This window comes from Mesoplodon bidens (genome assembly GCF_964165515.1).
Source record: "Mesoplodon bidens genome assembly, chromosome: 4".
NCBI classification, from domain to species: Eukaryota; Metazoa; Chordata; class Mammalia; order Artiodactyla; family Ziphiidae; genus Mesoplodon; species Mesoplodon bidens.
In genome coordinates this window covers 89,659,798-89,684,246 of record NC_138160.1, presented here as the reverse complement: position 1 = coordinate 89,684,246, position 24,449 = coordinate 89,659,798, and the positions used below count along the sequence as shown (strand labels likewise).

Genomic DNA, 24,449 nt, shown 5'->3' with positions numbered 1-24,449 from the left:
CGACCCCTGGTACTTGGTTTTAATTCCTATGGTTAGAGGGAGAGGGCCAGAAACTGAAGAAACTGTGTATGGAGAGACAGACAGACATTGTGAGATGGTGGCCCCATCGGGGCTCAGGTGGTGAGGTTTGGGGCAGAACTGGGGCAGAGGCCACTGGTTCCACTTCTGCAGTGCTCTGGCACTCCCAGGACTAGGAACTTCAATGCCATGACACTGGAGTGATCATAGGAGGCAGGAAAAGCCTTGAGCTCTGTTGAGTGGCTCTGCTGCAAGGCACACGGAGGCAACAGGAACCACAGCAAGTCAGCACCTGTGGGACAGTAGCTAAAGCTGAGTGCTTGGGCAGGAGCGAGTCACTACTTTGGGCATCCCAGAAAAGACCATGGAGAAAACTTAGAGATGCTAATTTCCATCAGTCAGGCTAGTGGGGAATTCTAGCTCCCTAATTAGGTCACTAAAAGCAAATGTGTCTCTATTTTGTAATTCCATGCACGTGAGGTCTGGGATATATTTGATTATTGTTTTCACACAAAGTACAGGCGAGAAGCTGTGTAATACAAGCACAGTATCACCATGTTGCCGAAGCCGTTGGCTTTGAGAATTCCTGGAATGTATCCCTCCACTAAGCATTGCATATTTGTGTACATTTAAAGTACCTTTTAATACTGTGTTCTAGATGTATGTCTTTTTCTGCAGTCCAGTTATATGTTGGAACAGTGATTCAGTGTTTTAAATTTTTGCTTTATATTTTGGGTCTAAACTAGTGAATTGGCTCTACATAGTATTATGTTCCTTAACAAATTTTTTTAAATGTACGTTTTTTCAATATGTAGGGGAAATATATAAACAGATTTTCAAAAACTTGTTTTTGGCTTACCCAAGCAAAGTGTATTTAGATGTATTGTATATTGTTTTATAATACATTTTCTTCTTATGGCATGGAAGAATAAAAGCCAGGGAGAAATATGGTACTAATTTTTGTTTGTTTTTTTTTGTGGTACACGGGCCTGTCACTGTTGTGGCCTCTCCCGTTGCGGAGCACAGGCTCCGGATGCGCAGGCTGAGTGGCCATGGCTCACGGGCCCAGCCGCTCCGTGGCATGTGGGATCCTCCCAGACCGGGGCACGAACCCGTGTCCCCTGCATCGGCAGGCGGACTCTCAACCACTGCGCCACCAGGGAAGCCCATATGGTACTAATTTATATCTAATATTTTATAGGTTAAAGTAATCGACATCCTATTTTTCTAAATTTTAAGAAAATTTACATTTAGTTTCTTAAAATTTTCTAAACTTATTTTTTAAACATTTATTTATTTATTTTATTTTTGGCTGCTCTGGCTGGGTCTTAGTTGTGGCAGGCGGGACCTTTGTTGCCACGCGTGGGACCTTTGTTGCTGCCTGCGGGATCTTTAGTTGCTGCATGCGGGCTCTTAGTTGCGGAATGTGGGATCTAGTTCCCTGACCAGGGATCAAACCTGGGCCCCCTGCATTGTGAGCGTGGAGTCTTAACCACTGGACCACCAGGGAAGTCCCCAAGTTTTCTAAACTTATATGAGAATTATTTAGGTTAAAATACGAAAATCAATTTTAAAAAGCTTTCTCCCATTGTTTTTTTTCCTTTTTTAGCATTTGTTTTCTGTGATAATGGAGTATTGATGTAGAACTTTGGAAAAGAAGAACATAAAGAAAATTAAAATCACACATATAATCCCACTACCAAGAGGTAGTTAACATTTTTATCTCCTCAGTTTTTTCAATCTGCTTATATACTTAATAGAATGATGTTTAAACTCCTAATAATTATATATCCTGCTTTTTCAATTACATTATATTTTCCGATTTCATTAAATGTTTTAAGAAAATATGATCTTTCATGGCCACATAGCAGTCTATCAAAAATATATACCATCATTTAACCATTATCCTAATTTTAATACATTTGGGAGGCTTCTGTATTTTTTCATTACTACAAATACTGCTGCATTGAGCATCCTGGTCCACAAATCCGTCTCTTGTCTGCTGAGCCTATTGCTCAGAAGTCCCCAGATGTGCTCTTTTTGAGTAAAAATGTGTAACACCTTTAAGACTTTTACACTGTACTTTAAATAAGTGTAATAAAAATCATCTAGCACAGTGCCTGGCAAATAGGTACTCAAATACTGACTTTTAACATAGAAATTCTGCAGTATACTTGTCATTTCATCCTCAGTGATACGGTTTTTCTAGTACCTGCCTTTCCTAGATTTGACTGATTCATTCATGTATTCCATAAATGTTTAGTGAGCACCTACTATCTGTCCAGCCCTGTTAAGGTATATGTTAACTTGGACTTGGGGAATGTTATGAAAATACTTAAAAACTTCCTTTGACCCCTTTTTCCTGGAGAGATGAATCTGGGTCTTGATATTGTATAACATGAGCTCTGCCCTTTCTGAGCTTCTGATTTAAAAAAATGAAATTAAACATATTTATACAACATAACTTTTTTTTTATTCTGCCAAAACTGACAAGGGAAATGCCTTTTTCTCACATTCTTGTTACTTAGCATGGCTTCCTCTGTGAAGGTTAAGTGTGTGGACCAAGTGGACTAGGTCAGGGTGGGTGATGGACTCGCCATCTTACTTCCAGTTATTGTGGGAACCTTATTAAAGGAGGTGGGATTTTATAAGCTGTTTGAAATGTAAGAAAGAACATTTAGTGAGCTGTGAATGTATTTGTCTGACATGATGAAAAATGTATAACCTAATTTTAGGTTTTGTTTTTTGATAATAGGTTTTCTTGTTTAAAGAATGTGAAACATGAATATGCAAGAAATGTTCTATATTCGTACATTAGGGTGTTCGTATGCTTTTCTTAAACAGGTGATTATTGGCTTTCATTTATGATTAAAACACGGATTGTTAGGACTTTATACCTTGGTTAGATTTTATTCATCCTGGGAAGCATTTTTCTCTTGTTAAAATATTAATCTGAAATATTTTCACAAACACAAGTGACTTTTTGAAGGTCGTGCTCTTGCTTGTATGTGTTTTCTTTTTGCAAATTATGCATCAGCCTCCCAGGGAGGAGGTGGTTCTTTGTGGTTATAGAATATTATACTTATAATAAATCAAACTAATTATATATTGATGAGTTAAATTCCTATAATCACAGGTAAGAAACTTTGCTATTCTACTTATTATCTAAGACCTTGGATATTTAGGAGCATTACCTAGCCCAATTTTGGTATATATACTTTGTTGTGCTTTCCAAAGGCTTTAACAACAGTAGGAATGTACTGTCATCTCCAAGGGCTGTTAGAGTATTGTCAAGTGAGAACATTAAAAGTAGAATCAATATACCCTTAGAAATATAAGGTTATTTGGATTACTTCCTTTTATTATCTATAATTTTAGATATATTACAAAGTACAGGTAAACTTGTTTCGTACAGTTAAACTTTTTACTTTTATTTTACTGAATGAAAGTCTCATTTAACTTACATTTTTCCATTGATACATAACTTCAGCCTGGTGAACAAGTATAGAATAGACACTTTATGTATTGTCATTTCTATTTCTTTTTTTTTTTTTTGTCATTTCTATTTCTAATGGCCCAGTGGTAGGTAGGTGGGACATATCATAACAGAGACTATCATTAAATGCTACTTTATATTCTATCAAGTATAATGATAGGAATAAAAGTTAATTTTGTACAATCATGTTTGAAGTGACAGCTCCATGGAACTGGGGAAAGGAAGTGTATACATTGAGTAGTGACTAATCTTTATTAAGCACTTTGTATGGTATGTGTCCAGCACATGGGAATTCTCTTGGAATGCTCATAAGAACCCCATTAGGTTTCTATCTCATTTTCACACTTTTTGGAAAACAGATCACTTCTTTAAGGTAGTAAGCTAGTAAGATGTGGAGCTGGATTGCAGCCCAGTCTGAGTTCAGTGATTTCATGCAGTCAGATAATCTTATATTTCTTTTTGAGATAAATAAAAAGTTTAATATCATTGATTTGAAATTAGTACAATAATTATATTTGAAATGCTTTCATTCCATATTATGACCAGCCAGTTAAGAAAGGTGTGACAGTGGGCATAAAAGATTCAGAAGAAACATGAGGAAAAGGAAAGGGAAGAACCAGAGAAAGGAGGTAAGGTGACAGATGGAAACACAGGAAAGGGGGAAGGACAGCAAATGTCCTGGAGAGGAAGAGATATTCAGGCAGAGGTTGAGGAAGGAAGCAGAGAATGCCCAATTATATAGAAAAGGAGAGAACCCAGATGGTTTGGAAGTCTAAGTTACCTTATAATGGTGGCTTTTCCCTTGCTTTGTGAATCTTAAAGTGCATTTCGAAATACTAACTAGCTCTTCTGCTATTCAGAGTACTTCCCCTGTTTTTTTGTGTGTTAGCCTTCTGGGACTTAAGTTCATTTCACCCTTTGCGATGAAACCTCAATCAAAGTTAGATGATTCAGAATTCAAGTTGTGTTTACTACTTCTGTTTTTTCCTGTTTTCTTACATAACTCATGATACATCCACACAGTCAAATTTTGGTAAGTGATCTGTCTGGTGGATTTAATGTAGCCTTCAGTCATATTCTTATGATTTTCTCCTTATACTCTTTGAAATGAATCCTCAAACTAACCATATCTCTTAATTTAAAAGTTTTATTTAGGAATGAAATAAAGCTTGACAGAATGGAAGAGGCTTTATTTTCAGAGAATTAAAACATATTTTCTGTGATATGACCAAAGAATTAATTGTATGTTTATGAAGCAACTACTTTATTATCAATTATGTTTAAGGTCTCAAAGTTAGTGCTCATATAGATTCTTTGGTTGTATTTTAAGTATATTATGTTCTAATGAAAAGAGTACTGGGCTCCTATGTAACCCTGTACAGATTACTTTAACTTCTCTGTTTCTTCCACTTGTAAAATGGAAATTACACCTGCCTGTTTATCTAACTGGGTGAGTGGACAGATGTATATGTGTACTAGAAAATGCTTTGTAAATATTATTGCTGAATACAACTATGGCTGTTAGGTTAGTAGATTTCTTTTTAGATTACTCCTTTCATTAATTAAAGGATGAGCAGATGCAGAATAGACTAATTGTTCTGTTTCATTTACATTACCCAAATATTATTTCAATAAAATAAAGCAGTATTCGTCAAAGAAACTTGGTCAGCATATTAAAGGAAAGTGGTTGAGTCATACCTAACTTATCATAGATCTTTTGAATAGGGACAAATATCTATGCCATTAGTTCTGGACCAGTGTCTTTCCCTTTCACAATACTTTAATGCATAACTTATAAATCTCTTTTTATCAGCCAATCTGACTTTTCCAAACCCAGACTAACATTAAGCAAGACAGGATGAGCAAAAATCAGGCAAGGTCAAATAAGCAATCAAATGATCAGATTCTCATTGGACACTAATGGAATTTTAGACTTTTAGAAAATGATTAGTTATGAATCTCAATGCCCTTTGTTGACAAAAGGTCAGTTTTTATAAAATTGTGGTAAATTTTTAATGAGATTTTTAAATTACCGTGTTGGAATGTTATCTTTATAAAACTATACATAGTTCATTTTTCATATTAAGTCTCACATGAACATTTTTGCTGGAATGATAAGGGTATTATGGCTCTGATTTTTTAAAGAGCCTATTGTTAGAAATATACTGAAATATTTACTGATAAATGTGATGTTTTAGAAGTGGATGGGGCTATTAATGAAATAAGGTTGGCCATGAGTTAGTAACTATTGAAGCTAGATGATTGGTAAATGGAGTTTTATGTATTGTTTTTTCTACTTTTTTATATTTTTGAAATTTTTCATAATAAAGGGGTAAAAAATTTTACTGTTTTGTGCTTCTGATTTGCTTAATGGAATAGTTGTATCATGCTAATTAAAAGTCAAAGTTGTATTAGTAAATATGAGTTCTTAAATAATCCTTATTTTTCTCATGATATATAAAAGCAATACATATTCTAGCTTGCTACTGAAATGATATCAGGTGTATAATGATATCAGGCATACAATAGCTTAAAATGTTTGAGAAAAATCTTATTTGTAATAATTGAGTATAATTTTTAGTCATATTTTTGTCTTCTTTCTACGTGTACTATGTAATTATGGCATATATATAGAAAGTAATAATTCATTGACTACTGCAAATGATTATATTAAAGTAGTGATCACACCTGTAATAAATGTTTTTTCTTATATCTTTATTGGAATATAATTGCTTTACAATCTTGTGTTAGTTTCTGCTGTACAACAAAGTGAATCAGCTATATGTATACATATATCCCCATATCCCCTCCCTCTTGAGCCTCCCTCCCACCCACCCTCCTTATCCTACCCCTCCAGATCGTCACAAAGCATCGAGCTGATCTCCCTGTGCTATACAGCAGCTTCCCATTAGCTATCCATTTTAAATTTGGTGGTGCATATATGTCAGTGCTACTCTCTCACTTCATTCCATCTTCCTCTCCCACCTCCCCCAACCCCACCATATCCTCAAGTCTGTCCTCTACGTCTGCGTCTTTATTCCTGCCCTGCCACTAGGTTCATCAGTACCGTTTTTTTAGGTTCCATATACGTGCGTTAGCATACGGTATTTGTTTTTCTCTTTCTGACTTACTTCACTCTGTGTGACAGACTCTAGGTCCATCCACCTCATTACAAATAACTCAATTTTGTTCCTTTTTATGGCTGAGTAATGTTCCATTGTATATATGTACCACATCTTCTTTATCACACTTGTAATAAATGTTTAACATTTACTCTTCTCACTAGATTGTAAGCTTCATGAGGGCAGTCTGTCTTAATCATTGTATGTTACACAGTACTTGGCACATAGTATTTGCTCAGTAAATATTGTTGTCTGAACATAGTTTAAAAGAAAACTATTTCTGTTTAAATAACATTATTTTAGATTTCTTTTTAAAATTTACTAACGATATGAAAATTTTATTACATAAAGAGCATAGTGAAAAGGTCTTAATGAAATGATTTATAAAGTGAATCTATACCAAGTGTTTTGTCTCCATATTTAGCTATTTCCTTTGATATGATCAGTACCAATTTGTTTTGTGTTTTTGTTATACTGTTTCAAAGGAGGGGATTTCTAGTGCTTTAATTGTAAGTGTACACTACACCCTGTGAAAAATAATACAGAAAAACAAAGGAAGGTGAAAATGAAAAGGAATTTTTTCGTAGAGTTTGAAGACTCCACTAAAGCAATGGAGAAATTTTGTGTTCCATTTTAAAGCTCCTACAAGTATAATGTATGGTTACTTGGTATCTAAGTAAAATTTCTTCATTTGGGACTTTTATCATCACAGTACTTCACATAGCACTTCTTTGTCTGTTGTTAGACGTGGATGCTTTCTGACTCTGGCACGTGCCTAGGCCTCACTGAGGTACCCCTCTGTGTGGTGTGCTACTGTTCACGTGGGGGCAGGGACCCTGCTGCAGCCATAGTCCACTGGCAGCCTCTCCGAGGCCAGAATATCCCTGTAGCTGGTCCTGGGTACACCTGCTGGATTTTGAAGTACAACTTTCCCTTTATCACCCTTCCGTTAGAGTCTTCAATGAATGGCTCCATCAATTATGTGCCTGCAGTATGCCGGAACTCAAGGGGACCTTACAGTTTTTTAATCCCGATATTACTCATGTTACCAATAAAATAGATTCCGTCCCTCCCTCCCTCCCATATCAAGTCATAACCATTCTGCAAGGCTTTCAGCCCTCCATAGTCTAGTCACCTCTTCAAACTTGGATTCAGATCTAGGCAGAAGGTCCTGGGAAACTGAACTAAACTAGACTGGGATGCAGTACACAGGCTAAAATATTCCCAGGGATCTCGCTAGTAGTCGTGGCAGTTATACTTGTTCATATCCCAACCTGTCTCCTCTCTGCTCTCTGTACCTCATCTTCATACTGCACTAGTACTTGACATGAGGCATTGTGCATATCGTAGGTACTCAAATGTTTGTTGAACTAAAGGGATTTAAGAGACTGAGCAACTCTGAGTGAAATAAGCCCTTTACTATAAATGTGCTTTCTTCAATTTTGAAGGTATTGCTGATTCTAGCCATTGACTACTGGGGTCAGTTCTCTTCTGCTTTCCTAAACCAATAGGGGATACCTAGACAACCAAACTCTACTCCAGCTGACTTCTGTCCAGAGTCATATGACTCTTCTAGTCTCATGAAATTTGCTGAACTGGAACACATGGAAATGTTTTTGCCCTTCGGTTATAAAGCTCAGTTAGAACCCAGCCTAAGCAGATTGCTTTATGCTGGCTTTATTTTGCATTCAGAAGGTGAGGGCACCCCATAGGCCCACGGACCACTCTGGCTGAAAGACACGAATAAAAGTAATGAGGTTAGCATTCTTCCTGGAAAATTCTTTAGGAAGGAGACTCACTATGTCCTTGATCCCTGTTGCTCTTTGTCCTTGGAGGTGGAAAGAAGGCCTTGAATTGGTCCTAAAGTCCTAAGTGAGATTAGGTAGTCACCCTGCTAATTTCCTCCCATTCGTTTTCCAGTTCACTCCAGAATCAAAGTGCTGCTGTTTCTTTCTTTGAAAGCTGTATATCCCATTCTTAGCCATGGCTTCTTTGTGGCACTTGGAACCAATAAGATCAACAGATCAAATTTTCTTAGCATTAAAAAGGACTTGTTTTTCAACATCGAAACAAGGCATTAACATGCATCAAGACAGGACTTCATTCATTCCTTTTCATTTTGGAGCCCCTGTTGTGTGCCAGGCCCTGTGCCAAGCACTGGGCTTAGTGCAGTGAATGGGATAGGTGGGGAGAACACCACTTAGTGAGCAAGGGTAGGGGGTGGTGGGGTGATGAAAACAGGTGGAAGAGTTAGGGAGGAGTCAGATTATGCAGGGCCTGGTAGGTTATAGAGGAGTTGGGATTTTATTCTTGGAGTAATTAGTGCCATTGGAACATTTTGAATGGCAGAATGACATGATCAGATTCGCACTTAAAAAGATCACTGTGGCTTGATGGGTGGAGAACAGATTTGCGGGGTCAAGAGTGGCAGAAAGAGGTCCAGTGTGCAAGCTATTGAAAATGTCCAGGAGAAGGAGGACATGTCTTGGACCATGGTGGTCTGTGGTATCAGTATAGATGGCAAAGAGATAGCCCCATGTATACCCAGGGTCATCTTCAGTACTAATATTTGGAGGGTCTAGTTAGTTGTGAATGTTAGATTTAGTTATGGGACTGTTTCTGGATGGATTTCATAAGACTCTTTAAGAGAACTTATTAAAAGTATATATTTCTGGGTCCTGAATTAGTAGGTTTGGGGTGAAGTCTAGAGAAAACATTTTTTTTCTGAGCAAGGTCACAAAATACTTTTATATTATTTAGGATACTCATGTAGGATTACACAAAACAATTATTTGATGCCAGCAGTATAAAAATGTCCAAAGATTGCTCCACCTTTTTAGAGTTAATACTACAAATTCCTTTCCTCCCCAGATATGCTAGCATCATTTCCAAAAGTGAATCTTCAGTGCAGATTACAAAACCCTTTTCATTGACTCAGTCTTACTCTGATGAAGATAGATCTCTCCTCCCATGTTCCAAGAAAACTTTGTCTTAAAATAAGAATAAATTGCATCTCTTTATTTAGAATCCTGAAATTTTTGTAAAAGCTTCTCCCATCCTTCTTTTCTTATTCTTTAATTTTAATCCTTTTTAGGTGAAAGTGCTTTCCTGGATTATCAGGTTCTACTTACGTGGTTTTATAATTCACTACCGTTAATCCAGCTTCTTCAACACGTCTGAATTAGACTACCCCAGCCCTCTCCTATGCTTTCCTCTTTTGAGAGGGTTCTCAGGATATACAGGACTACCACGGCATTGGCAGCACACCTGGTCTACCTATAGGAGATTGAAAAAAGTAATCAAGGGTAGCACTTCTCTTCAGAAAATTCCTTAAAAAAGTAGACCTACTGTGCCTTGATCCTTTTCACTCTACTTCTCTGGGGCTAAAGGGAGGGCCTTAAATTTGCTTTTGAGTGAAAGTAGCACCATGAAATGAATCACAACCTAGTGTGTATAAGTTAAAGGGCATGGGTTTCAAAACCTAAAAGACCAAAGTTTAAAGCCCTACTTTGCCACCTGCTAGTGATTTGATTTTGGGGAAGTCAATCTCTAATAGGCTTATTTTAGTCACCTGTTAAATGGGGATAATGTTGCCTCTCGAGGCTATTATGAGGATCTCCTGTGATGCATAGAGAGGACTTAGCTTGGCACACAGTAAGGCCTTAGTAAATATAGCCATTTTATTATCTACTCTCTCTTAAACTCTTTGGCTGCTAGTACCCCAAACCTCAAGAGAGTGAGCTGTGTCCAGAGACTGAATCCCTAGATTCAACAATTCAAAAAAAAAATTTTGTAAACAATAACTCTCCAAGCAAAATTAGTGACCCTGGGCTTCCCTGGTGGCGCAGTAGTTGAGAGTCCGCCTGCCGATGCAGGGGACACGGGTTCGTGCCCCGGTCCGCGAAGATCCCACATGCCGCGGAGCGGCTGGGCCCGTGAGCCATGGCTGCTGAGCCTGCGCAACCGGAGCCTGTGCTCCGCAACGGGAGAGGCCGCAACAGTGAGAGGCCACCGTACCGCAAAAAAAAAAAAAAAAAAAAAGAGTGACCCTGTACTGCTCACCTTCTGTTTTTTCTCTTTCTTCTAGCCCAGAATAGTTTAGTCATGTATGAACACCTCTAACACAGTGGCTATTACATTTGCCCCGTTTTAAAATTTTCTAGGCCTATTGTTTCTACCTCCTGGAGAGGTTTCTCTCTTGTAGCCACATTTGATCTCACAAGAAACCACCCTCAAAGGATTTCTGAGTGCAGCTTTCAAGAGCTTATGAGAACTAACATTTTCCTTTTCCCACTGCCCCCTGTGTTTCTGGTTTTCATTTGCTTAGGGTTTAGCAACTAGAGAAGGCCCCCTTAAGGTTCACAAATGGAAGCTCTACAGGAATCTTTGTGTGTGTTTATATTATTGAGGCTTTTCTTGGTTCTTGTGACTCTGAAGGCACAATAGACATTCCTTATCACCAGGGCTTTTCCACCTTGTAACACTAAATGCACTTGCATGCTTTCCATGCCGCTGTAAAAGTATAGGCTGGCTTTTAGAATGCCAGCTTAAGGAGACGGTCTTCTCTACCTCTGTCATGTGAAGAGATGACACTATTGAATCTGAGGTTCATCGTCCTCCTTCTCTCCATCACAGCTTTGACTAAAAGATCAAAATCTGCTTTGCAAGCTGATCTCATTCCCCCCTGATTTTCCGATACTACTTTCCAAATCCTGAGCCACATTTCTCTTTGCATACGAATTCTTTTCTACTGCCTGCTTTTCCCACAGTCTATGAGTAAGTATGATCCTTCAAAATCAAACCGTTACAGGTGTCTTTTCAACAAATAGCGCTGGGGCAATTCATATGCAAAAAAAAAAAAAAGAACCTTTCACCTTACTTCACACTATTCACAAAAATCCACTCCAAGAGCACCATAGACCTAAATGTTAGAGCTAAGACCACCATTAAGGAAATGAAAAGACAAGGCACAGAATGGAAGAAAATATTTGTGAAACGAGTATCTGATAAAGGACTTGTATTCAAGTTATATAAAGAACTCTTACAACTTAATAAGAAAACAACCCGATTTTGAAAATGTGTAAAAAATTTTTTTTTTTTTTTTTTTTTGCGGTACGCGGGCCTCTCACTGCTGTGGCCTCTCCCGTTGCGGAGCACAGGCTCCGGACACACAGGCTCCGCGGCCATGGCTCGCGGGCCCAGCCGCTCCGCGGCATGTGGGATCTTCCGGGATCGGGGCACGAACCCGTGTCCCCTGCATCGGCAGGCGGACTCTCAACCACTGCGCCACCAGGGAAGCCCAAAAATGTGTAAAAAAATTAAGCTTATACTTATCACATGACTCAGTAATTCCACTCCTAGATATTTACACAAGAGAAATGAAACATAATGTCCATACCAAGACTTGTATGTGAATGATCACAGAAGCATTATTTATCAAAGCTCCAAACTGGCAACAATTAAAATGTTTATCAACTGGTAAACAGATAAACAAAATGTAGTATAGTCCTACAGTGCAATTCTACTCAGCAATAAAATGAGCCAACTACTTATACATGTAACACCAAGGATGAATCTCAAAAACATTACACTAGTGAAAGAGGCTAGATACAAAAGACTACTTATGATAGAACTCTATATGAAATTTCTAGAAAAGGCAGGTATGGATGTGTAAAGTATGGTTGTCTAGGGGTGGGAGCTGTGATTGAACATATGGGCATAAGGGATAAAGGGAATTTTGGGGGTGGTGCAATGCAAGTGTTCTACAACTGGATCCTGGTGTTGGTTGCACAACTGTTTAAGTTTAAGGCCTTTTATTAAGTCTCCTAAAACACATATAAGCCTACTAAGAGTGTTTCTGTACTCCAAGGACTTACTCTGGTTTTGTTTGGCTTATAAGACTCTGTTGATGCTGGAGGCTCCTCCGAGCTCTCTTATTCTGATTCCTTGAGCTGAAAGAGAAAGACCCACCAAGCACATTTTAATACCTTTTTTTCTTCTCTCTGAAAGCTCTAACACCTTGGACTTGAGCTTTCTTGTGTCCTTAATCCTTATCTGAATTCCTCTTCCCCCTTTGGAAGATGGACCTAGGAGAGGCCTGATGTTAGAGCGAGATTAGGCAGGGTTATTTAACCAAATGGCCATAGTTATTTAACCTTTGCTCTCTCTCATCTTCCCCCCCCACCCCACTTTTTAATAGGTTTGTTTTCACTAAAGCTTCAGGCAGTTTTAATGCCTTAAATATTCTTTGTTAACATAATGTTTTTAGAAAGCTGAGTGTCAGGAAGGCCCATTTTTAATTTATCAATGGCACCCTTACTCTTAATCTGCTGAAGCATACTTTACTTTTGAGGGCAGAATTAATCTTTTATCAGACGTACCATGGATGCTGTTGGTTTCATTATTTTAGAAAAATGTTCTTGGGTTGTTTCAGAATTAATGCTACCCACATACGTTTATTTTCCAATATCTATTCAGAATAGATAAGGAAGATACAAAGTAAGAGTCACCCATATTAAATTTAATGCAAAGGAGATGCAAGTCACTGCTGTTTGAAAAACTAACAGTGGTGTTTAACTTGTTGATTTCATCTTGACTGTGTGGAAAGTGAATCTGAAATTAAGCCTATGATAGAGAATATTTGGACCTTCTTTAATAAACTACAACTTTGTGGAACAGTGAAGAAAATGTTAGCACAATTATAAGAAGATAATTTTATACATGGAAAGTTTTTGGAGGTTGAGGGAGACAAAAAAAGGAATTTCAGTCTGCCCTTTGTTTAAAGCAGGGCCATGTAGAAATGCCAAAAGCTGTCAGTGTAACTTCTTTGCAGCTCTGGGGCCTCAAGTTTTCACATCCCTAAGAGTCACTTAGGGGCTTGTTAAAAATACAGATTCTTGGACCACACCCCTTTTGGCTCTGAGATTTTACTAAACTCCTCAGGGGATTCTAATATGTATTACATTAGGTAAGGTTCTTCAGAGAATCAGAATTAGTATGAGGTGTGTGTGTGTGTGTGTGTGTGTGTGTCTGTAAAAGAGATTATTGTAAGGAATTGCTCATGTAACTATGGAGGCTGAGAAGTCCCCAAATCGGCAATCTGGAGATCAAGGAAAGCTGATGGTGTACTTCTAGTCTGAGTCTGAATGCATAGGAACCAGGAGAGCCGATGATATAAGTTCCAGTCCAAGTTTGAGTCTAAAGGTAGGAAACTGGTGTCTCAACTTGAAGACAAGGCAGAGAGAGAGAAAGAGAGAGAGAGTGAGCAATTTTTCCTTCACTCAACCTTTTTGTTCCATTCAGACCTTCAACGGATTGGATGTGACTAAGGTTGAGTGGTCACCTTGGGGAGGGCAATCTGCTTTACACAGTCTACTGTTTTAAATGTTAATCTCATCCAGAAACACCCTCACAGACATACCCAGAATAATGTTTCATCAAATACCTGGGTGCCTCGTGGTGTAGTCAGGGTGACACATAAAATTAACCATCACACCATCCAAATCTGAGGAATTGGAAGCAGTGAGGGGCAAAACCAGATTTCTTGGAAGAAACACTTGTAGGGAGAAACCTTATAAAGAGACCATTGTTGCACTTTAGGAAGCAATTGTACAATTTCAGTTATAAAAGATGTCCAGACTAGGCAAATTCATAGTGACAGAAAGTCGCCAGGGGCTGGAGGCTGGAGTTGGAATAGGGGAGTGACTGCTGATGGGCATGGGGTTTCTTCTTGGGGTGAGGAACATGTTCTGGAATTAGATATTGGTGATGGTTGTACAACTTGTGAATTTGCTAAAAACCACTGAACTGTTCCTTTTGAAGGGGTGAATTTTGTAGTTTGTGAAGTGTATGTCAATAAAATATGTACATATCTATTGAGAGATGTGAAGAAGTGGAGGTAGATAGTGTTGACATCTCTGAGACACTTTCTGTGAAGAAGTAAACAAACGTGGGGTGATAGAAAGGGATGTGGGGTTGAGGGGGGATTTTAAAAAAATCCCACAGGACATATTGCAGCATGGCTGTATATGGATTCAAATGATCCATTGGAAAGGGAAATATTAATGATGCAAGGTAAGGCAGAGGGAGTTAGCAGTAGCCAGATCTTTAAATTCACTCACTGTAATGCCATCTTGACTTTCTTCATGTCTCTTCCCTAGGTGACAGATCAGTCGGTGAAAGCATTTGCTGAGCACTGTCCTGAACTTCAGTACGTTGGCTTCATGGGTTGTTCAGTTACTTCTAAAGGAGTCATTCATCTAACCAAGGTAGGAACCGTGGCTACGTCTCCTTAGTTTTTCCGAGTATCATTCATATCAGTGCCCTAGCAATGTTATACATACTTGAATGAGGACTACTCAGACCATTATAGAAGTGTAAGTAGCGTTTGGTAAAATTAAAATCAGTTTAAGGCAACAATACAAAATCTATCCTTTCTGAAATGGTACATTCATTTAAACAAGAAACTTTTTTGCTTTTTCATTTGCTAATGACTATGAAATATATATATTAAAGAAACTGATATATATGACAGAACATATTGAGATGTTAATGTATTGTGTTAGAAGATATTTTGATGAAAGTGTTCACTGGTCCCATATCATTAGCTCTTCTGAGCATTTGTCTTCTAAGAAGTGCATATGGTCAGTGCATATGATTAAGCTGAGTATGTAACGTGAAAAGAGAAGCAAATGTATGTCAAAAATTAACTTTATATTAAAGAGAGTTTACTTATATACCAAATATATGAAATCTCATATTTTAGCAATAATGAAAATACCAGTTCCTTTGTAATCTCTCCCTTTCATTGTGTCATCTCTGCTGTTTTTCAGAGTTCTAAAATAATTAGGAGCTAATTCTTATATACATGCTTTAGAAAACTGGCTACTATAAAATTTACTTGTGTATTATCTGAAATTTGTCAGGTCTCTTCAAGCTTACAGTTTAGCGGGATATAATGTTTTTCTTTCTTCCTAGGAAAAGAGCAAATGTTTATGAGTTACCTAGATCTATGGCAATAAGGCCCAGTGTATAGGAGTCTGGGCTCTGTTGTCAGCTCGTGTTTGAATCTTGGCTCTGCCATTTATTACCTAAGTGAGCAAATTATTTTTCAGGGAATTAATTGAAGTAATATATGCAAGATGCTTGCCTCAGTATCAAAACCACAGTAAGTGCTAAGTAAACTTTAGCTACTATTATTAAAATAGGTGCTACAATATCTGAATTGCTGGAAAATCAGAGCAAACTTTGAAAAAGAAAATCAAATCACTGTTCTAGTCTAGTGTATCTGAAACAGAGCCTGTGGTTGTTCTGTGTCTTAAATGACTGATCAGCTTTAATTATATTTTGAGGATCAGAACCTAAAGCCAGCAGAGAGGATAGGCACGTTATTCTCTCTTATTGCTCTATCAAAACATCTCAGTGTAACCAAGACCATATGTAACCATAATTTTTTATTCATTTTCTATAACCTTGGCCTGAACATTTTGGTAGATGACTGTTTTTCTAGTCACATCTAATGCTGTTTATGGTGTAGAGTAGAAATGCCTTTGGATGAACAGATTGTGCACAACAAGGGTTATAATGACCATATGTGGGCTTTTTACGATCACTTGAAATTGTACTCATTAAAGACTAAACAAGACTTATTAGATCAGTAAGTGCTTCCCTGAGCATTCTGAGATGGCCAAAAATTATTGTACACTGGTACTTAAAAGATCAGAATTATTTTCTGTGACAAAATAGCAGTGACAGCAAATGTCAGCTTTGGAAGGCTTAATTTGCTGAGAAGATTATTCTGAAGATTATATAACCAGGATTGGTGTTTTGGCCTGTTAGCAGTCAGAATATACTGGATTCATATCAAAGCTGGTCCACAGCGTTTTAGGAGCATCTTTCTTGCTCAGCACAGTATTTGTTTTGATGAGAAGACTGGTTTGTGGCATAATATTGCTTAGTTTCATGGATTCAGGTAAAGGCAAGATAGCATTTTAAACATGCATAACTTTTGCAAAGCTATTTTAGTTATCTTATCTCTTGAAAACCAAGGGTAGAACTCAAGTTTTAATAAAATAAAAGCTTTTTTGTTAAAATATTTGCATTCTGACAGTGTTTTTCTACTAAGACATTTATACAAAATGTAATTTACATTCACAAAATGTTTGTAAATATATAAATGTTCCTAGAAAGTTGTGTTACCCTTATTATAATCATGGTATATAGCTCTAAATAATTTATTATCAACATGGTATGCAATTCTTAAATAAATGATTAGGGAGATATGAGATACAGAGTGTTGAGAGTTACTGGTATAAATACATTTAATTTTATATGATTTAGAAAATCTCTCCAAGTTATTACTTTACTAAGTCTCTGGCTCTAAGTTTACTACTAGAAGCAGGTGCCATAAAATCCCTGTGCCTTAGTTTCCTCCTATGAAGAGATGTGCCTGTATTAGGTGATCTATCTCTAGAGTTTCTTACAGCCAGACAAATCTCTGAATTTGAGTCATTGGCCTGGACGGGACTGTGAGTGGCTGTCACTGAAACTAAGGAATGTCAAGTCTTTAGTAAGTTAGAAGGGAAAACTGGGGATTTGTGACATCTTAGATTGTTAAATCAAGGGCAAGAAGAAAGAAGATTGGGAATAAATGGAAGAATATTGATATTCTATTACTGTGGTCTTGTGGACTTAATTTTACTTTGATGCTCTGAGTCTTGGCTGGACTCTATTTATTGATGACACACCCTTAGTCTTCAGATAGATTCTGCTAATATCAAGCAATATTGAAGTAAGAGGCCTTCCTTCTAAGCTGCTGTGAGTATGTAAATGAGAGTCCAGAAGTAGCCAAGACTGAAATGCCCACAGGTTGAGAAGATAAAGTCAGCTTTACCGGAGTGGGTTTGGAAGCAATGATAAGAACTTTTGAGGTCTCTAACAGTTGAGAGTGTTAATGACTTGTGTCCGGCAGAATTGAGCTTCCTCCAACACAGGTGTGTTCTTTTCACTGCCATGTACCTATTTATAAATGTAAAATATTTCTATCTTGAACTTTTGCTCTCCTTCCCACTTTTCAAAAACAAGTTCAGCAAATGCAAATGTATAGTTAACCCCTAGTGACTAGACTGTAGTGCCTAAGTATCATTTGCCACATTAAGGACTAATAGGAGCATGTCAGAGGACCCAAAAGCCAACATGAAGTGCCTCTCACTGGCCTAAGCTGGGATACGTTGAGCATCAAAAAGGAAAATGGCTGAAATGGATTAAAACAAATGTATAAAAGTCATGAGTTTACAATGATCTATAAAGAAAACAAAACAGAACTGTATTTCTTCTTCCAGTTAAGATGGAGTAGTGGGGAACAGATTTACTCTCTTCCCTGAAACAACCTAGAAAAACTGACAAAATATATGAAACAATGGTCTTCAAGACACTGGATATCAGACAACCAAGGACAGTGATCCCTGAGATATAAGAAACAAACAAGAGAAGCCCTATGCTTGCCTTCGTCTAATATGTTGGAAGAGTTTCCAGCTTGTAGCACAGAGAGGGAAAACCCAGGCAAAACTCAGCAGACTATCTGAGTTGAGACAGAACCGAAAGTCCAGGGAGACCAGGATAGCCAGAATTCAGAGGACAGAGTACCAGGGTGGAGAGAACTTGCATAGAAAACCCCAGAGGTTGGTGTATGCTCTCCCTTCCTTGCTCATCCAGTCCTAAATAACCCATGAGTAAAGAAGTCAAAAGAGAAATTAGAAAGTATTTTGAACTGAATGAGAATGAAAACACAACACATCAGATTTAGTGTGATGCTACTAAAGTACTTACTTTAAATACCACCAAACACCTGTATAAAAAAAAAAAGGTCTGAAATCAACGACCTTAGCTTCTGCCTTATGAAACTTGAAAAAAGAAAAGCAAATTAAACTCAAAGTAAGCAGAGGAAAGGAAATTATAAAGATCAAAGTGGATATCAATGAAATGGAAAACAAAAAGAAAAGAGAAAATTAATGAAAGCAAAAGCTGGTTCTTTGATAAACTCTATAAATCTCGATAAATCTCTATTCAGACTACTTAAAAGAGAGAGAGAAATTGCCAATACCATGACTCAGAGGAGTAACATAGCTACAGATTCTCCAGATATTAAAAGGATAACAAGCGAATATTATGGACATCTTTATGCCTCTAAATTCAACAAGTTAGATGAAATGGAAAATTTATTTGAAAGATGCAAACTTCCAAAGCTCACTGAAGAAGAAATAGATAACCTGAATACCTCTATATCTCTTAAAGAAATTACGTCTGTTTTTAAAAACCTTCCCTCCAGTGATACTCTGTGCCTAGATTGCTTCACTGGTGAATTCTACCAAATATCTGATATATTTTAAAAACTTTGTCAGTAAGAGATACATACTTGAGTATTTACTAGTGAAATGACACAATGTTAGGGATTTATATTAAAATATTACAAAGGGATAAAAAGAAAAAAAGTGGATAGGCCACTAAAGGAGACAAAAATGGCAAAATATAGATAATTGAGCTGGGCTATAGGACATAGCGGTTCATTATATTATTCTCATTACTTATATTTGAAAATTTCCATAATAATAAAAAAGCTTTTAAGGGGTTAAAAAGTTAAAAATGTTGCTATTAATATAACATGATAAAATCATACTATTCAATAGCATGCTTTTTGAGAATGCATAATACCATGGAAAATGCTCAGGATAATAATTAATAATCATATGCATTAATATATAATATTAATTTAAAATCAGTTGAACAGATAAGCCAATGGAATCTGAAATGTCAAAGTGACACATTATTTTTATGTATAGTTGGAGGGCAAACCTCAGAAATGCTGTGGGTTCATGAGTTTAATGCCACAGATCCATTGTGAATTGACTTAGATAAGTTCAAATGATTTCTACCAGTAGTCAGGAAGATGCTATTTTATATGACTAGTAAGGATGACGGTGAAGAATTTTTGACAAAATGTTCATTTTCATTATATGCTATATAAAAATGTATATTTGTCATAACTTAAGATTGTTGATAAATTTAAAAGTTGTGTTTATTAATTAATGATATTAATTTTGATGATATATTAATTAATGATATTAATTCTGATGATACCTTAGATCTTATTGTTGCCTCAGTTTTTCAGTTTATAAACATGAACTGAATTCTTAGGATGTGTCAGATATGGGTATGTTTGTTTTTGTTTTTAAATAGAGGTGTTTTTTTTGGAAGGTAACAGCTAAAAAAATGCCCAAAGTTCAGATATTTTCTTGGACCATATCATATTAAAGAACTTTTTTAAAAACACATATTTTAAAAGTGCTTATGGCTGAAAATATGAAATATTTTCTAAAGAAAAACAAAATTGATTTTTTTCAGTCAATTTAACATAAGTGAAAGAATGTTCATTCATGCAGCTAACTCAATTTTCATCTTCCTTTTCATGTTTATTCAGAGACTAGAAATGAAAGATGAACTTTCTTGTCTTTCAAATTTCCAAACAACTCATCAGTTTAGAATGTCTTATTCTAAAGGCAGAACATATTATTTTGCTACTTTAGGGTTGTTATAGCTGTTAACTTATAGATTATCATTTCATTTGTTTCTGATTAATTATAGGTACTTGAGTGATATTTTGAGATGTGGCAAGTGTGTGTTCTTAAGTTCATTCAGCTCTGAAATATTCCCTAGTGAGTATGACCAGTGAGGACTCTGAAGAGGTATTTGTAGGATGACTGTGCTTTTGGTTCTTTTTAGCTTTCCGGGAATTAAGAGTTGAGCCAAAAATCAAGTGTTGAGAACTTAGGCGCTGATTCTCTAGGCCTGGTGTGATCCATTAATAGATTTTTTCTTTGAAGTTCACAACAGAGAGCAAACTGCTTACTGCTGTCATCAAAGCTAATAGGATGACTGCTATTGTATGACCTAGGGCAAATCACCTAATCTCTTAGCCTCAGTTTTCTCATCTGTAAAGTGAGGATAATAATAACATCTACCTATCTCTCGGGTTTTAGAAGAAGAGTGCTTGACACATACTAAAGCAGCATTTGAAAAATAATATATATAAATTAATTAGAAAAATATTCATCATTATGTATAAAAGCTTCTTATAATTCTTTAGTCCTAATCCATTCATATTCTTTTATTAAAATAAGAATGAAAAATAATTTTCATGAAAATAAATCTCAGTTAAAAACTTTATGACCCTTCTTTCTACCTGAGTGCCAATGCTGAATGTTAAGATTAAAAACTGTTTGTCTGCTCTTCATGGTTTTGTTTTGTTTTTTTCCCCTTTAATACACTGAACAACTAAAATAATATTTTTAATAAAATCATTTAAAAAGTTCCTACCATAGCAATATACTGAATCAGAAGAATACACTTTTGTACCTTAGTTTTTCATTTTTTTATAGAAATATAGTGGATTTACATTGTTGCATTAATTTCTGCTGAACAGCAAAGTGATTCAGTTTTACATATATATACATTCTTTTTTGTAAATATTCTTTTCCATTATGGTTTATCACAATATTGAATATAGTTCTGTGTGCTATATAGTAGGACCTTGTTGTTGATCCATTCTATGTATAATAGTTTGCATCTGCTAACCACAAACTCCCAATCCTTCCCTTCCCCACCCCACCTCCCCCTTGGCAACCACAAGTCTCTTCTCTATGTCTGTGATTCTGTTTCTGTTTCATAGAAGTTCATTTGTGTCATATTTTAGATTCCATCTATAAGTGATATCATATGGTATTTATCTTTCTCTTTCTGACTTACTTAGTATGATAATCTCTAGGTCCATCCATGTTGCTGCAAATGACATTATTTCATTCTTTTTTATGGCTGAGTAATATTCCATTGTATATATATACCACATCTTCTTTATCCATTCATCTGTCATTGGACATTTAGGTTGTTTCCAAGTCTTGGCTATTGTGAATAGTGCTGCTATGAACATAGGGATGCATGTATCTTTTTGAATTACATTTTTGTCCAGATATATGCCCAAGAGTGGGATTGCTGGATCATATGGCACCTCTACTTTTAGTTTTTTAAGGAACCTCTATACTGTTCTCCATAGTGGTTGTACTAATTTACATTCCCACCAACAGTGTAGGAGGGTCCCCTTTTCTCCACACCCTCTCCAACATTTGTTCTTTGTAGACTCCTTAACGATGGCCATTCTGACCGGTGTGAGGTATGTTGTACCTTATTGTTATTGCACAAATTAGTGACTTTGATTTTTATTTTTCTAAATTAGTATAGGCATTGTCTATGTAAGCTATGGCAATTTATCACACTTATTTTTTTTTCATTCTGTTAAGTCAGTAATATCTTCAGTGAGGCTACTCTTCTTATATTTTATAACTCTATTACTCCTACTCTAGTCGTAATGTATATTTGTACTACATTTTCATTTCCGCAACTACAACAGCAGGATGTATCAATGTGACACTAGTAAAATAAATGAATTCATCTTTCAAATGACTCAGTTTGTGAAAGTCCTAACAAGTAAAATGAACAAATGAATTTCTTTGTTGCATCTATCCTTTTATAAAATGGTTGCTTCAGGCTCTACTATAAATATATAAATACAAAATGAGGAAAGCTGGCTATCTTTTTTGAAAGGGCCTTTCCTGGATCTTGGCTTTATACTTTAAATATTATTTTACTTTGCTTATGTTATCCTCAGTTCACTCCTTGAATTTTTATCACACACTTGTTCGTAAATTATGGTTTTCGTTGCCAGTATTCTTGTAAAAAAGGATTTCAACTTTATTTATCTGGTCTCTAACACATGAGGTCAGTCTTTATCCAAGAAAGATATTAGGAGACACTGCTTTCAAGCTCTTTTTGACTTTCAGATTCATTCACACTGTGTTGTAACAGAAATTTTATTTAAGGATCAGTGTGAATCTGCTTCATTCAATCTTGTGGTTTATACATAAATGCATAGTTATATCAGGCACGGATGGGGTCACATCTCTAAATTGACAGAATAGACTACCTGAATTAGAGAAACCAGATCTGGGGCTTAATGAGAATATGTTATAATGAAACTTAATGAGGAGATATACTACTGAGGGAAAGAAAGTAAGCAGATCTCATTTATTAATTAATTTTTTATTGAAGTAAAGTTAATTTACAATGTGTTAGTTTCAGGTGTACAGCAAAGTGATTCAGTTTTCATTTATTAATTTAAAATAAACATTTACTGAGAATTACAGAGTCCAATTAATTTGAAAACATATTTAATTGATTAAAACATTGACAGTTATATTCACGTAATAGTTTTGAACATTTATAAAATATTTAATGGTGTTTTATTATCAACTAATTCAACTGTCTTATTTAAACACTATTTTCACTGCCCCTGGGCAGGTCCTGTTAGCCACAGGGAAATGCCTGCATATGTACATATTATATATTCATTTATACACAAACACAGTACATACCCACACCGTGCCAATCATTAATCATAGAGAATCCAAATAATCAGATTTTTCTTTACAATTTTGTTTAACATTGTGCAGTGTTTATAACGATGGCCTAAGGGGCTCCTGAATACTGAGGGGAAGAAAAATTATGTTGCATCTTTATTGGAGTCACATTCTTTGAAAACAGGGAATTCATTTCCATGGTAACTCTCTATTAGTCAAAAGTTATCTATGTAACAGCAGAGGTGTGTTCTAAAATTTTATCTTGGAACCTCAGTATTTAACCAGAATTTGGGTCTACATAATATTACTCATTATTTTCCATAATAATTTTTAGAATAAAGTTTGGTTGTGAGCTCCCTCTTCTCCTGGCACACTGGCCCAATAATAGAGTCCAGTAGCGTCTATTGACTAAAGACAGTTGAGCTCTTCATATGTTTGCTCTCCAGCCCAGAGGTATCACAGGTATATACACAAAAGCTGTTGATCACAGTGTACTTACAAAACCATCAGGAACATAGCTGCTTTCCCTACTGTAGACTTCCTTTCAATTGATTGTATCCCAGTGGGATGATTGGCCATCAACATTTTTTTCCAAGAAAAAAGGTGCCCACTGGAACTTTCTCTGTTATATTCATTAGTGGAAATGCTTGGTTATTATGTTTGATCAGAGGTACTTTTCAACATGCAATTGGCTATCAATTTTTGATCTTTAAAAATGAAACAATACCCCTGTGCCTGAGAAAGCAGAAAGCAGCTCAGGATACTTTTACAGCTTTCATCTAGCTCAAAAGAGAAAAAGTTTATTAGCACCCTGGGTTTCTCAGACAAGGTGTGGGGAATGCTCTGGCAGTTATTCCTTTTTCTGGGTTGTGATAATGAACTCTCACTCTCATTAGATTGACTACTTTTCATTTTGGAATCTGGCTCCCCCTTCCCCTTTCTTTCCTTTTGCTTTGTGCTGGTCCTAGGTCTGTTTGCCCTCACATCCTTTCTTCTCTCTAAGCGTGCTCTTATATATCATAGGGGGCTTCCCCCTGCAGGCTGCATTTAGTGGGAGGCAGGAAGGCAAAGGGAAGGAGACAGTCTGGTATTTCTCAACCTCCCTGTCTGTCTCAGGTAGCATTTCTGGCAACAGCTTCATCTCCATGGTTCCAGCCCTGGACAGACCTCCTGCAGCTCCAGCTTGTATTGGAAGACCAGGCCTGTGGCCATGAACACTGAGTCTTCTTTCTGTTTCTCTAGCCTTAGGGTGCTTGTGGCCTCCTGCTGCTGCTAAATCTGTGGCTTACATTAGTCTCTCCAGTTTGTCTTCTCACCTTCTACTTCATCAGAATAACCACTTTCCTTAAT

General features: G+C 36.6%; 1 protein-coding gene across 2 annotated transcripts in view; it reads left to right on the top strand.

Moving 5' to 3' along the window:
• FBXL17 (F-box and leucine rich repeat protein 17) overlaps positions 1-24,449 on the top strand; it is a 491,291-nt gene that overhangs the window by 127,660 nt on the left and 339,182 nt on the right. For both annotated transcript variants that reach the window (XM_081230861.1, XM_081230860.1), the window contains one exon: positions 14,796-14,903. In XM_081230861.1, the coding sequence (XP_081086987.1) occupies positions 14,796-14,903 (108 nt within the window). The remainder of the gene's footprint in view (positions 1-14,795; positions 14,904-24,449) is intronic.